The sequence below is a fragment of the Nelumbo lutea genome, chromosome 1 (genome assembly GCF_056320005.1).
Source record: "Nelumbo lutea isolate HS-2025 chromosome 1, American lotus-T2T, whole genome shotgun sequence".
Classification (NCBI taxonomy): domain Eukaryota; kingdom Viridiplantae; phylum Streptophyta; class Magnoliopsida; order Proteales; family Nelumbonaceae; genus Nelumbo; species Nelumbo lutea.
The window spans coordinates 38,965,845-38,979,004 of NC_142684.1; the positions used below are offsets into that span (position 1 = coordinate 38,965,845).

Below are 13,160 nucleotides of genomic sequence, written 5' to 3' on the forward strand. Positions count from 1 at the left end.
TGATTAGTAAATGGTAGCAACTTTCCTCGTTTGCTTTGCAAAGGGTGCCCCTGATTGCATATATAACACCAGTTGGCAAGATATAAACCCCTAATTTCAGATGAACAGAGGTGAGAATAATATCGTGTGCCACCAACCAGGCAAAGGCTTCTACCCTTGGGGGGACTGGGTTACCCCATACTCTTTTATCTGGTATGTACCCCTTTCTTCTCTCGTTAGAGCTTTGTAAAATGACTTGACTGTAAATCTGCCTTCCTTACATTCTTTCCACCAGAGACCATCCTCTATATCTCTAAAAATGTTGGTTCCTTCTACCTTTTCCAGAAGCACAATACACTCTTCCACTTCTTGATCTAGAAGAGGCCTTCTGAAGTTCGGATTCCAGATCAATTGCTCCCCTCTCCACTCATAGCATTGGGCTATTGAGACTTGTTGTTCTGTTAACTTATATAACCTTAGGCACACCTCACTTAACTTCCCTATTTCAAGCCACTCATCTTCCTAGAACCTCACTTTAGAGCCTTCCCCCACTATAAACTTGACCATTTTTCTGAAATCTTGATTGAAACTTATTATTCCTTTCCAAACACTCACCCCATATGAGCTTCTCACTTCCCTTGGTTCCCACCCGAATCTTATCACACCATATTTCCAACCACCACTCTCCTCCATAGAGCCTCCCTCTCCCTCCCTTGCCTAAACCTCCACAGCCATTTCCCTAGAAGTGCTTTATTTATTACCTTGACCCTTTTCAGCCCCAAACCTCCCCTCTCCTTTGGCTTGCACACCTCCTCCCACTTGACCAAGTGATATTTTTTGGCTCCCCCCACCCCTTCCCATAAGAAGTCCCTTTGAATTTTCTCAACCTTCTTAGCCACTTCATTAGGTACTCTTACAAAGGAAAGGTAATAAGTTGGTAAGCTGGCCAAAACACTCTTTATAAGTGTGATTCTCCCTCCCAAAGATAGGTACTTAGCCTTCCATCTGTCCAACCTCTTTTCTACTCTTTCTAGTAGAGGCTTCCAAATACTTGTTGCTGCTGCCTTGACCCCACCGGAAGTCTTAAATACATAAAAGGAAGCTCCCCTACTCTGCACTCCAGCACCCCTGTAAACTGTTCCATTCCCCCCCCCCCCCCACCCACTTATCTCTCCAACTCCTATCAGTAGACTCTTCTCTAGGTTCACTTTCAGACCGGTCAGCATCTCAAAGTTAGCTAACACTGCTCTGAGATTCAAGACTTGGTTCACTGAGGCATCTAAGAAAACTAATGTGTCACAAGCATACTGTAGATGGGATATACAAGAACCTTATGCTCCAACCTTAAAGACTTCAATCCAGTCCCTCTGAACTCCTTTCTTCATGACCATATTTAAGGCTTCCATTACTAACACAACCAACAACGGGGAGATTGGATCCCCTTGCCTCAATCCCCTAGAGGCTTGAAAGAATTCTGAAGATACCCCGTTGATAAGTAAAGAAAAGGACACAGATGAAATACACCCATACATCCAGCCCCTCCAAGTCTCCCCAAACCCCATCAATCAATGCATCTCCTCCAAAAAAAAACCCATTCCACATGGTCATACGCCTTCTCTATATCCAGCTTACAAACCAGACATGGTCTTCTTCCGCTTCTAATTCTTGAATCAATGCAATCACTAGCCACCAAAACCCAATCTAGGATCTGCCTTCCTTCTACAAAAGCCATCTGAGATTCCCCCACCACTTCCTGGATCACTCTCTTCAACCTGCTTGCCAACACTTTTGCCAAAAGATTGTAGGGACTGCTTATTAAACTTATTGGCCTGAAATCTTTCATGTGCACTGCTCCACTCTTTTTCTGAACTAAAGCTATAAATGTTGCATTTACCCTTCTGTCTAAACTTTTGGATTCCCAGAACTCTTTGTATAACTGCATAAAGTCCTCTTGCAAGAAGTACCAGCAACTCTTGATGAAGTTGAAGTTGAATCCATCTGGACCGGGTGCTTTATCACTATTTATCTTCTTCAATGCCTCCTTTACCTCTGCTACTTCAAGAGCCCTCTCTAACCAGATTGCTGAACTGTCACTTGGCTGACTTGGCTCTAAATCTCCCAATGACACCCAGCACCAGTTTCTCCCCGCATACAGCCTCTTGTAATAGGACACCATTTTTTCTTGAATTTCCCCCCATGTCTCCACCACCTCCTCCTCGACCAACACCCTAGTGGTCATGTTTTTTCTTCTTCCTCCATTTGCAAAGGCATGGAAAAAACGAGTGTTCTTGTCTCCTTCTTTTAGATATAAAGCTCTTGAGTTCTGTCTCCACCTTACTCCTACCTCAAGACTAGACTTTCCAGCTCTAACTCCAAAGCCGCCATCTCAATTTGGGCTTCTCTCTTGAATTCACCTTCCTCTCTAATTCTGTCCAGTCTAGCCAGCTCCAACTCTAAAGCTGCCATCTCAATTTGGGCTTCTCTCTTGAATTCACCTTCCTCTCTAATTCTGTCTTGTCTAGCTAGTTTTTCCGAAATCTCCTTTTTCTACGTTCTTCCCCTCCAAATGTCTCCTTCCTTCTCTCCCTCAATCCTTCCTTAATGGCCTTTAATTTTTTTATCATTTTCACACCTGCAGCCCCTTCAAAGCAAACTACCCAGAGCAATGTTTAAACCTCTCATTCACCCAATCACAGGAATCTTTCTTTGATCTCTAAACAATCTGTTATTCCTTTCTGTCCAAATGGAGCCAATCACAGCGGCTGGAATAGTCTTCCAAAGGCATTTTCCTTTTTTAGATAGCACCAAGAGATACCAAAAGCTAAAAAATCAAAAAAAAAAAAAGTCGGAAAATTCAAACATGAAGAAAGTGTTTAGCCCTGGTGTTTGCAGTGCGAAAGTTTAGGCACTATCTACTAGGCCACAAGAACCTGTTAATTAGTAAAACTGACCCTATCAAGTATTTTGTGGGCAAACCACCCCTCTCAAGGCATCTGGTACATTGGCTAATGCAGTTTAGTGAGTTTTCCATCAAGTATATAGCCCCAAAAGCAATCAAATCCCAAGCCTTTGCAGACTTATTAGCTACGTTCCCTACTGTGGACACCTCAGAAATCAGTGAGGACGTCCTAAGAGAAGTACCCAAGGTTGCAAACATAGAGGAAGCAAAGTGGACACTATACTTTGACAGAACAGTAACTGCAGGAGGGTGTTGGTGTCATCCTGCAGTTCCCAAACAGTGCTAAAATAGCCAAGGCCTTCAAACTACAGTTTCCAAGGTCACACAATGTAGCTGAGTACGAAATGGAAATGAAGGAGACCGCAGTACTACCATATAGGATCCTACTTAACCAACTCTGCTAAGATACTATAGTAACTTTCAATCACATAAACAGAGCCAAAAACATGTTCACAAACTCACTAGCAACACTAAGTTCACTGATACAGTTTGAAGGAGCTGAGGTCACGGTCACAATGGCTAAAAAGGTACAATCAACCCCTGATAACTTAGCACACCTTGTAGAACATCCCAAGAACATAGTCAAGGAAGACTGGGGGTATGAGATAGTAGCAAAACTTCAAAACCCAGCAGCCTCAGCAAAAGGGAATCATTTCTTAACTAAATTCCAAATCCTCAAAGATGTGTTATACTACAAGGTGGCAGATGGAGTGAGAGTCAGGTGTCTAGGGGATGAAGAAAGTAAGAGAGTACTAGAGGAAGTACACACCCAGTGCTGCGGAAACCCATTGACCACCTTATATAGAAAGTTACAGAGGTTAGGCTATTATTGGCCATAAATGAAGAAAGAAGCCAAAGAAAGGCAGGACTGTGTCGAGTGTTTACCTATGTTTGACAAGCAAGAGTGCTTGCATATAGCAACAACAGACTGGAGACGACCCTAAATAGCTTATCTAAGATAAGGAACCTTGGCCGGGGAATCAGAAAACTGCAGAAACCCTAGCTCAAAAAGCTAAGAGATATTATTTGGTAAATGGAGTTTTGTTCAGGTCTTTCACAAACAACCCTTTGAGATGCTTAGGAGAAGAGGAAGCATAGGAAGCTTTATCCTTAGCACATAACCAAGAGCCTGCAGCCCACCAAGGTCAACATGCCCTCTCTAACCACATTATTCAAATAGAATTTTACTGGCCTTCAATAATACAGGTTGCCACAACACATGTAAAGAAGTGCAAACAATGCCAAATCCATGCCCTACTCATTCACAAACCAATGCAACCCCTCAACCCCATCCTCACACCCTGGCCATTCCACACCTAGGGTATGGACCTCATAGGGATGATTACATCACCGTCCTACGGATATTGTTGGATCCTAATGGCCACCACTTACTTTACAAAGTGGGTAGAAACAATTCCTCTTAAGGTCACTGCCAGAGGTGCAATCAAGCCGAGCTAAACTTTGGCATGTCTTGGCTCGGCTCGGCTCGACTAAAATGCTACTAGGCTTGAGCTTGAGCTCGAGGTCGAGCTCGATTCAAACTACAATTTTCCAGTCCAAGCTTGGTTTGATTAAATATTCAATGAGCTCGAGTTCAGCTCAAAGGCTCGAAAATGGATAGAATATGATATATTTTTTATAATATATAGTATATTCTTATATATAGAATATAAAAATATTTTTTCATAATATATATTTGCATAAATACATATTTTCATTAAAATATATGTATGTATGTATGTATGTGTCAATCAAGCCAAGCTCCCGAGCTTTTAAGCCGAACTTTTTATTGGTCGAGCTTGAGCTCAAATAACTAGTCGAGCTTACCCCGAGGTCTGAACTCGATTCAAGCTCAATTAAAATCAAACTCAAATCAAGCCTAATAAAACTCGAGCCCGAACTGTTCAATTAGAGTTTGATTCTATTGCAGCAGCTAATTTGCTAATTTTATAAGGCAAAACCAAGGTTCAAAATTTCATCACATATCGGCCAATACGTATCATATCAGTGGGTCACCGATACGCGAAATATAAAGCAATGTTTTAAAATGTGGAGGTGTGACGCGAGGTGTTCCACTACCTAGAGGCGTGAGGCGTAGTTCAAAAACGGTAGCAGTGCGATCTCCTTCAATGGTAGTGTGAAGGATGATGGAGAGAAGGAAATGAGACTATGACATAGTCCTCTCTCCTCGCAGAGGTGTGACACAAGGTGTTCTTGAAGGGATGAGAGATCCATCATATGGATGGCCGAACCCTACAGGAAGGTAGGGCAAATTTTCAAAAATTTCTCTCTCCCCCATGTGGGAATCACATTCCCTGTTGTAGAAAACTGCTTTTCAATGATCAATCTTGAACCAAGAACCGAACCAGATCTGAACAAATTCAATAGGAGAGGGATATACTTGATATGAAGATGCAGTATCTCCCAATGAAGGTGTTCACGCCCAAAGAAAAACTCCAAAGACTACTCCCACTAAAGATAACACAGCAAATATTGGAGCAGAATCAGCAGGGTTCGTCCAACGAACCGAATTCTTCAGCAAGAATTCAATGGAGGCAATGAGCACGACTTCTGATTAGCCTTTCTCCAAAGACTGATATCAAGACTCTTCTTGATCGCTCCTACAATGGAGATCGAACTGGTAGTATGGCAGCAACTAGAGGAGAACGCAGAGAGAAAGATGGCGCAATCAAACCGGTGCTATCTTCTCTATGTGTAAACTAAGATCTGATCTCTGGAATTTGGGATGGGCTGAATGGTTCGCCCCCTCCTCCTTTTATAGGCTTAAAGAGAGCTCCTAATCTCATTAGGAGTTTCGTAATCCAAATATGTATTTGGATAAAGAGTTTTCTTTAAGAAATAAGGATAAGACCTTATCTTATCTGCAGGATAGATCAGCTCTCTCCTAATCTATTAGGAGGTTTCTAAATCCAAATCTGTATTCAGATCTAGACTCTCTAAGTGGATAGGGATAAGACCCTATCCTATCTGCTGATTTAATCCCAAATCCACCCCCTTATTTAACTAATCAAATTAGGCCAGTTCGAAATGGGCTTTAGGCCCAATAAGTCTAAGTGCTCAGAATGCTTCCAAGCTGCTGCCCAGTTGGGCTTCTTTGCATGGCATGGGACCCAAACATTGATCTACACATCAGCCACATGGGTTCAGCCCAGCCTCTGTTACAAGGTCTGGCCGAATTCACTAAAAAGACAGTGAACCCCCTAAAGCCCATCACATGGACTCTTAATGGGCCCAACACTTACACTAAGTGGTCCCTGGGCCAAGCCACCTTATAAAAACCCAGGGACTGTGGGCAAATGCAAGATTAGCCCATCAGGTATTACCCTCAATGGTCTTACACTTGACCTCTTAGCCCATAATGATCATACACTGCCCGACAAGAGAGGATCTCTCCCTCGGCTGCAAGGAACAGTGTTGCACTCTCTACTCACATGGATCCCGGGAATTAAAACCTTTTTGCAAACGATTTGAAACCATAATATATATATATATATATATATATATATATATCCGTATATAAAATATATTTTGCAAAACAAATTTCAACAATTGAAATCAACTGCCGACAGTTTTGGTTTTCCATCAGAGAGAGTGCATCCCCGATTATTACCTTTGTCCGACAAAGGGGTTGATCTTGTCACTATGATCACCCATTCAGATGAATTCTCGAATTGTCCCAACATACCCAGGTTTTGACCCCCTCTAAGGATCTCACTGATTGGCACATCAAAGACAGCCCAATCCGACACCTAGTGTAGTATCATAATCGAGTCTAGAGGTCAGGTGTAACATTCCAGTTTTGCTCACTTAACCTCTCTACGAGTCTCCTTGGAATCCTTGATAATATTTTCTTGGACCTGCTAAGTTGGATTCTAGAATCTAGACCCCCACCCCCACAGGCTCATTTTCTTGTGCCTCTTTTATTGAAGCCTTAAGTAGTCCCCTAGCCCTGTAGCCCCTCCCTTCCCGGTAATGAGGCTTAGTGCAAACCAATTCCTCCTAGGGTTGGTAGTTTTTGTTGGGAAGCTTTTTTGGAAAGAATCAATACTGGTGATCTGGTTCAAAAGAAGAGAACCAAGAGGCCAAGACATGTTTATCCCCTCACAGGTATGTTCTTTGTTAAGCGGATGGGGAGACTAGTTTTCACCTACTACTGTTTTGCCGGTTTGCAAAGTGCATTTGGGAGTGGGCTTTCTCTCTTTTTGGGAGTAGATGGAACCCTCTATCAAACTTGCAATGCCTTTTTTCCCCTTCCTTCTTTAGGTGGAAAATGATAAGGGGAAGGACCATGTGGAAATGTTTGAGGGCTGCGGTATGTTGGGCTTTGTGGGAGGAAAGAAACTCCAAGATCTTCTCTAAAGTAGAGAGAAGCAATGAAGAACTGAGAGAACTGATCCATATAAGGGTGGTACAGTGGGTGAAATCTTCAAAGCTATTTACAGACATCACAGTGGATGACTTGTTGAGGAAGTGGGGTGAGATTGCTAACTGTACCTAGACCAAAACAGTATTGAGTGTGTCTTGGACCCCTCCACCTGCTGGTTTTTTAAAACTAAACTTTGATGGGAGTAGTTGGGGGAATCCTAGACACTCAGGGATTGGGGGTGTGTTTAGGGATGAGAATGGGCTTGTTTTAGCCCTGTTCTCAGGCCTAATTGGAGTGGGTGACTCTCTTAGGGCCGAGATCTTTGCATCTTTGGAAGGAGTCCAAAGAGCAAAGGAGATGAGTATAAAAAAACTCATAATTGAAGGGGACTCGGAGATGGTGGTAGGGTGGCTGAGTAAAGAAAATAGCGGGTTATGGATGTACAATAGTGAGAGGAGGAAATTTTGGTGGCTAGTTCAAGAGATGAAGTCAAGATCAGCTAACTCTTTTGCTGTTGGGTTAGCTAAGCAAGGGATCGAGAGGTTGTCAATGTTTTGGGCACAAGTGTAATTTTTTCTTTTTTCTCTTCTTGAGGGCTCAAGTTTCAGATGGAAGATAAGAAAGTTTATCTTCCTCCATATAATCACTTCTGCAATTAATTAATGAAATATTGTTATTGATCAAAAAATAAAGAAAAGAACAAAGATGCATAGCACTAGTTGAAGGGGCTGGGGGCAAACCACTTTCTTTCACCTTATCTTTTCTTCCCTTCCCTTCCCTTTTCTTTTCTTTCCTTTTCTCTTTTTTTCTTCTCTTTCTTTTTCATTCCCTTCCCTTTCTTTTCTTTTCCTTTCCATTCCTTTTTTCTTTTTTTCTGTCTTTTTATATGAGGTGTGCATGAGGCATACGCCTCTAGCACGCCTCGTGAACAAAGCGTATGAGGCGTACACCTCAGAGGTGTCAGCGCCTCTGGCATACGCCTCAAGGCGTTTTGGGAGTGCCTCACCTGGAGGTGTGCCTCCAGGAGTGTGCCTCCCGTGCCTTTTAACCAGGCCTTTAACCGACCCCCTGAACATATTTTGAAAAAAAAAAAAAAACTAAGAGTGTTGATACAAAGTCTGATACACCCAATTTGGTGTATCCGACTGTATAAAAACTTTGAACCTTGGGCAAAACATCATCCACAGGTTTGGAGTAACCATGAGAGTATTGATAGACAATACATTGTCCTTCAAAAACTCAACGGTGCCATACCTCTTAGACCATTATGCTACTAGACTAGGACATTCTACTTAGGGCAATGGTCATACCAAGACCACAAATAAAACAATAATAAGGATGTTGAAGAAAGTAGTAAATGAACATCAGACAAATTGGGCAGATCAACTGCCAAATACACTCTGGGCATACAGAACCTCTAAAAGAGAAGCAACGGAAACCTACCCTTATAAACTAGTTTATGGCCAAGAAGCTATGCTGCCCACAAAAATTCAACCAGTGTCTACAAGGGTTGCACAACACTTGGGAAAAGAACACTGCTCTAAGGACATTGATGAAGCCCTATACACAGAGGATTTAAATCAATACATTCACTAGCAACAAGAACATCATCCAGGTTTTGCCTGCCTTCCACAAATGTCATTTGTCTCGCCCACTACTTCATGGATCACCCCTCTCAACCTTCTTACAAAACTTTTTTGCAACAAGCTTATAAGGACTGCAAATTAAACTTATAGGGCAGAAATCTTTAATGTCGAGAGCCACATCCTTCTTAGGAATTAGTGAGATAAATGAAGCATTAGCCAATTTATCCGGCAACTTAGAATCAAAGAAGTTCTTTGAACATTAGCATTAAGTCTTCCTCTAGCACGTTCCAGCAATATTTAATAAAGGAGAAATTGAACCCATCCAGTCCCGATGCTTTATCTCCTATAATTCCCTTTAACACCTCCTTATCTTCAGACACCTCAAACTCTCTCTCAAGCCAAAGGGCAGAAAACTCATTTAGTTTCTTAGGCTCATTCCCCCTAATGCCACCTAACTCCTCTGCCTAGCTGAATATAAACATTTGTAAAATACCACCACTTCCTCTTGGATTTCTGGCCAACTTTCTGTCACTTCATTACCCACTTTAATTCTAGAAATTGTGTTTCTCCTGCGTCTGGCATTAGCATAGGCGTGAAAAAAAAAAAAAAAAAAAAACCGTATTCTTGTCACCAGCTCTCAACCAGAAAGCCCTAGATTTCTACCTCCAGTTCACCTCCTCCCTCTGAATTATTCTTTCCAGTTCACTTTGTAGTCTCTCTCTTTCCATCTTAGCAGCCAAGGGCACATTACCTTCATCCTCCAGCCTGTCCAGCCTACCTATCTTTATGAGCACTTCATTCATTTTCATTTTCATTTTACTTCCTTTTCATTTCATTCTTTTTCCTTTTTTTTTTTATTTGACATGAGAGCCACCATCAAAGTTATATAACCAATCAGTATAAATTTTAATGGGACTGAAAGATGATTTTATGCCAAATATCTAAACCTAAGGAGTTGCTAAATTTGTCTACTTTGAGCTTACATGCCTATATTCTCATTTCTAAGCTATAATACATGGATGCCTTACTACATTATCATACAACTGTAATGTGGGTCAGCCTGCCCACACACCAGCATAGCCCAGCACAACCCCGCTAGTAACCGGGCAGTGCTTGCCCAAACCCCTGGGCTATGCCAGGCAGGGGGTTTTGAGGCCCACGGGCCAACACGACATGGCATGAAAAATTGGCCCATGACAGCCTGGATGGCAGCCGGCAGGGAGCCAAAACATGCCAATCCACCCAAATAATATAACTATTGGGATCTCCAATGGCTATTTTCACCGTTTTTTTTTTTTTTTTTTTTTTGGGGGGGGGGTACAGAAATATCACTGTAGTTGAATCAGATGTAATATGTATCCAATGATATTGGATACCTCATGGCAATACTAGAGTATATTTTGCAATATTTCACTAATATAGTAAAAGCGGAAAATCTATTGTGCCAGAAAGACATGATACTAGAAGAGCTTTGGCCAATCAAAACCCCCATAAATTTTGATAAATATCACCAGATTGGTTACCACTTTTACGATACCAGTTGATTAGTTACCAGTTTTTCCAGTATCGTAATCAAATGCTAGTAAAAAGAATGGGAAAATACCCAACTACTTTGATGTAAAATTTTGACATGTTTTTGTCAATCATTTGCTGTTTGAAATTGTCCCCTGGGGCTTCTTCTTTTCTATAATGCTAGTAAAACTCCTGGATACTATTGCTTCTAGAAAAAAAAAAAAAAAAAGAATGGGAAAATTATAGATAAGTACCCTGTACTTTGGGGGTAGTAACACTTAAGGGCTCAACTTTCAAGTGCAACAACCAAGGGCCTGAACTTTAAAAAATCAACACTTAAATCCACCTGCTAGCTTTCCATCAATTATCTGCAGCACATGATGTCATTAAGGATGGCAATTTCTACCCTACTCAGTGGCTACCTGCCCGTACGGGGTGGGCTTTTTCTGCTTGAAGGATGGATTTTAGGGTGCGGACGGGTTTTGGGATTCTACAACCCCTACAGTTACAGGTAGGGTACAGAATTAGGCTAAACCCAACCCTCCTTGACCCACATATTGTTGGAAAGCATATGAACTTTATGTATTAGGTGTTGAACTTAATAATATTTTGAATTTTATGTGAAGGGTAATTGATAATTTATGTGCTTTTTACATGTCTTAATCAAATAATTGGAAACTTTGCTGCTTCATTATGTTATTTTATTTATTTATTGCTTACATATAACAAGAAATAATAGGAAATTAGATGTGGGTACTAAACCCAACCAGTTCTACCCTTAAATGTGGGGAGGGTAGGGTCGGGGAGGGTAAGGATTCTCAAAATCCAACCTACTACGAGTTTTGGGACAGGTACGACTGTACGCGTTGAGAGATTTAGGGAGGTGGTTAGGGTCTAGAATTTACAAAACCCTCCCTGAACTTGCCCTATTGCCATCCCTAGATATCACGGGTGCCTTGAAACATTTCAAAATCCCAAAACTACTCTTTACATATTTTATAGGATAGTTTCACGAGAGGCTTTTTTGAGTTTTACTAGACTGACCTTGCATCAGAATCTGACCATTCCCCCAAACCAGTTCAACAAATTCATTATCAGGACTGCATAAAAAGAATTTAAAATGGGCAGTTTGGTAATTTTACCATTCACTGCAATGTTGGTTAACGGTGCTGGACTTGAGTGTTGAATTTTGAAAATTCAGGGTACTTGGTTATCGCACTATAAAGTTGAGGCTCTTAGGTGTCACTACCCCCAAATTACAAGGCACCTATTTGTAATTTTCCCAAAAAGAAAAGAAATTTATTCTGATTGCAGAAAAACAATCTGATAAATCTAAAGGTTCCTTAGCAAGACCCAAGTTCCAAATATCCATTTTACTTCCTGTTAGTAGCACATTTATTCTAAATATGAAAAACCTAAAATCCTCTTCCAGGAAACATATGGAACCTTACAAATATTAATTCATTAAGAGAAGAGTCCGATAGTCATCCACATAGAAGTTCATCCAAACTTGCTTTCATCAATTGCCAGCGTCATTTTCCAAAGCTACTTTGGTAAGACCAAACAAGATCAATTAAGATGACAGAGTAGCATGCATGTGAATAATACTATCACAATTCCCAAAGCACAATCATCCCATACAATTTTAAAACTCTGAAGGCTCCTTTCCCTATCGAGCTTATCCATATGTTCTTTAATTACTAAAATAACTTGAATCACCTATTAATTCAAGGTCAATTTCCGTTTCTTATCTATACAGAGATTGTTGTCATCCCTTTTTAACATTTTAGCTAGAAATGAATCCGGAAACTCCCGACAAGGAACTAGGACCAGACAATCCGATTTCATAACCGCAATCCACTTGCATTTATCATTTGTAATCATTCCATTACAGTTTAAACACTTATAAGGTCCAAAATTTTCAACAAAAGACAAACCTCCACTGGTCCTGGGATGAAGGGCACTTATCGGGAAGCCCTTGTCTGGGAAATTGGAGAGGAGAGGGGGAGTGTTGAGATCAGTCTCCATCGGAAGCAATCGATACCGAGGTGCACTAACCCTGTAAATCCATAAAAATGACAATATAATAGAATCAAAAATTCCAAACAAAACTCAGAACAACGGGGTGTGTGTGTGTGTGTGTGTGAGAGAGAGAGAGAGAGAGAAGGGTTTTTTACGTTTGAGAAGAAGGAACAAGAGCGGAATCGGAGGCATGGAAAGCTTTGTCAGTGGGAACTGGAAGAGTTCCGCAGAGGAACCCAACGGGCTTGTGACTGACGACCTCCAACTTGCCGATGCACTGGAGGTCGCCGGAGCCATCAGAGCCGAAGCCCTCCATCGTTTCTTCTCTTAACAAAGTAGCGCCAGCACCTTCACCGGGTTTTATCGTATTCTTCTTAATAGTTGAATTCGGTTATGAAATTGCTTCACCAATTCGCTAATGGTCCTGTGTTCTCTGCGACGAGAAGGTTCTCGTCCTTTCGAGTTTCGAGATTTACATTTAGGCTGCGTTTGGTTGAAGTGCAATTTTATTTGCACCAGTACAGATGCATGGAAATGCAAATTCTTATTTAATTTTGTATTATATTTTACTTTATTCTGTTCAACGTCTTATTTTACTTAATTTGTATCGTAATAAAATAAAATAAACTAAAATTTAAAATAAAAATAAGTTTGAATTTACACTCAAATCATTTGTATTGTCATAATTTTGTATCAGTATAAATATATTTACATT

At 41.0% G+C, this 13,160-nt stretch overlaps 1 protein-coding gene across 3 annotated transcripts in view; it reads right to left on the bottom strand.

Annotated features, from left to right (window-relative positions):
• Positions 1 to 12,916, bottom strand: part of LOC148874337 (erythroid differentiation factor-like protein) — a 38,943-nt gene extending 26,027 nt beyond the window's left edge. For all 3 annotated transcript variants that reach the window (XR_016101786.1, XM_088952984.1, XM_088953067.1), the window contains exons 1-2: positions 12,601 to 12,916; positions 12,361 to 12,482 (exon numbers count right to left, since the gene is read on the bottom strand). Coding sequence is in view for 2 of the 3 variants with exons in the window: in XM_088952984.1 (XP_088809110.1) it covers positions 12,361 to 12,482; positions 12,601 to 12,761 (283 nt within the window). In the remaining variant the exon portion in view is untranslated. The remainder of the gene's footprint in view (positions 1 to 12,360; positions 12,483 to 12,600) is intronic.
• Between the last annotated feature and the right edge of the window lie 244 nt (positions 12,917 to 13,160).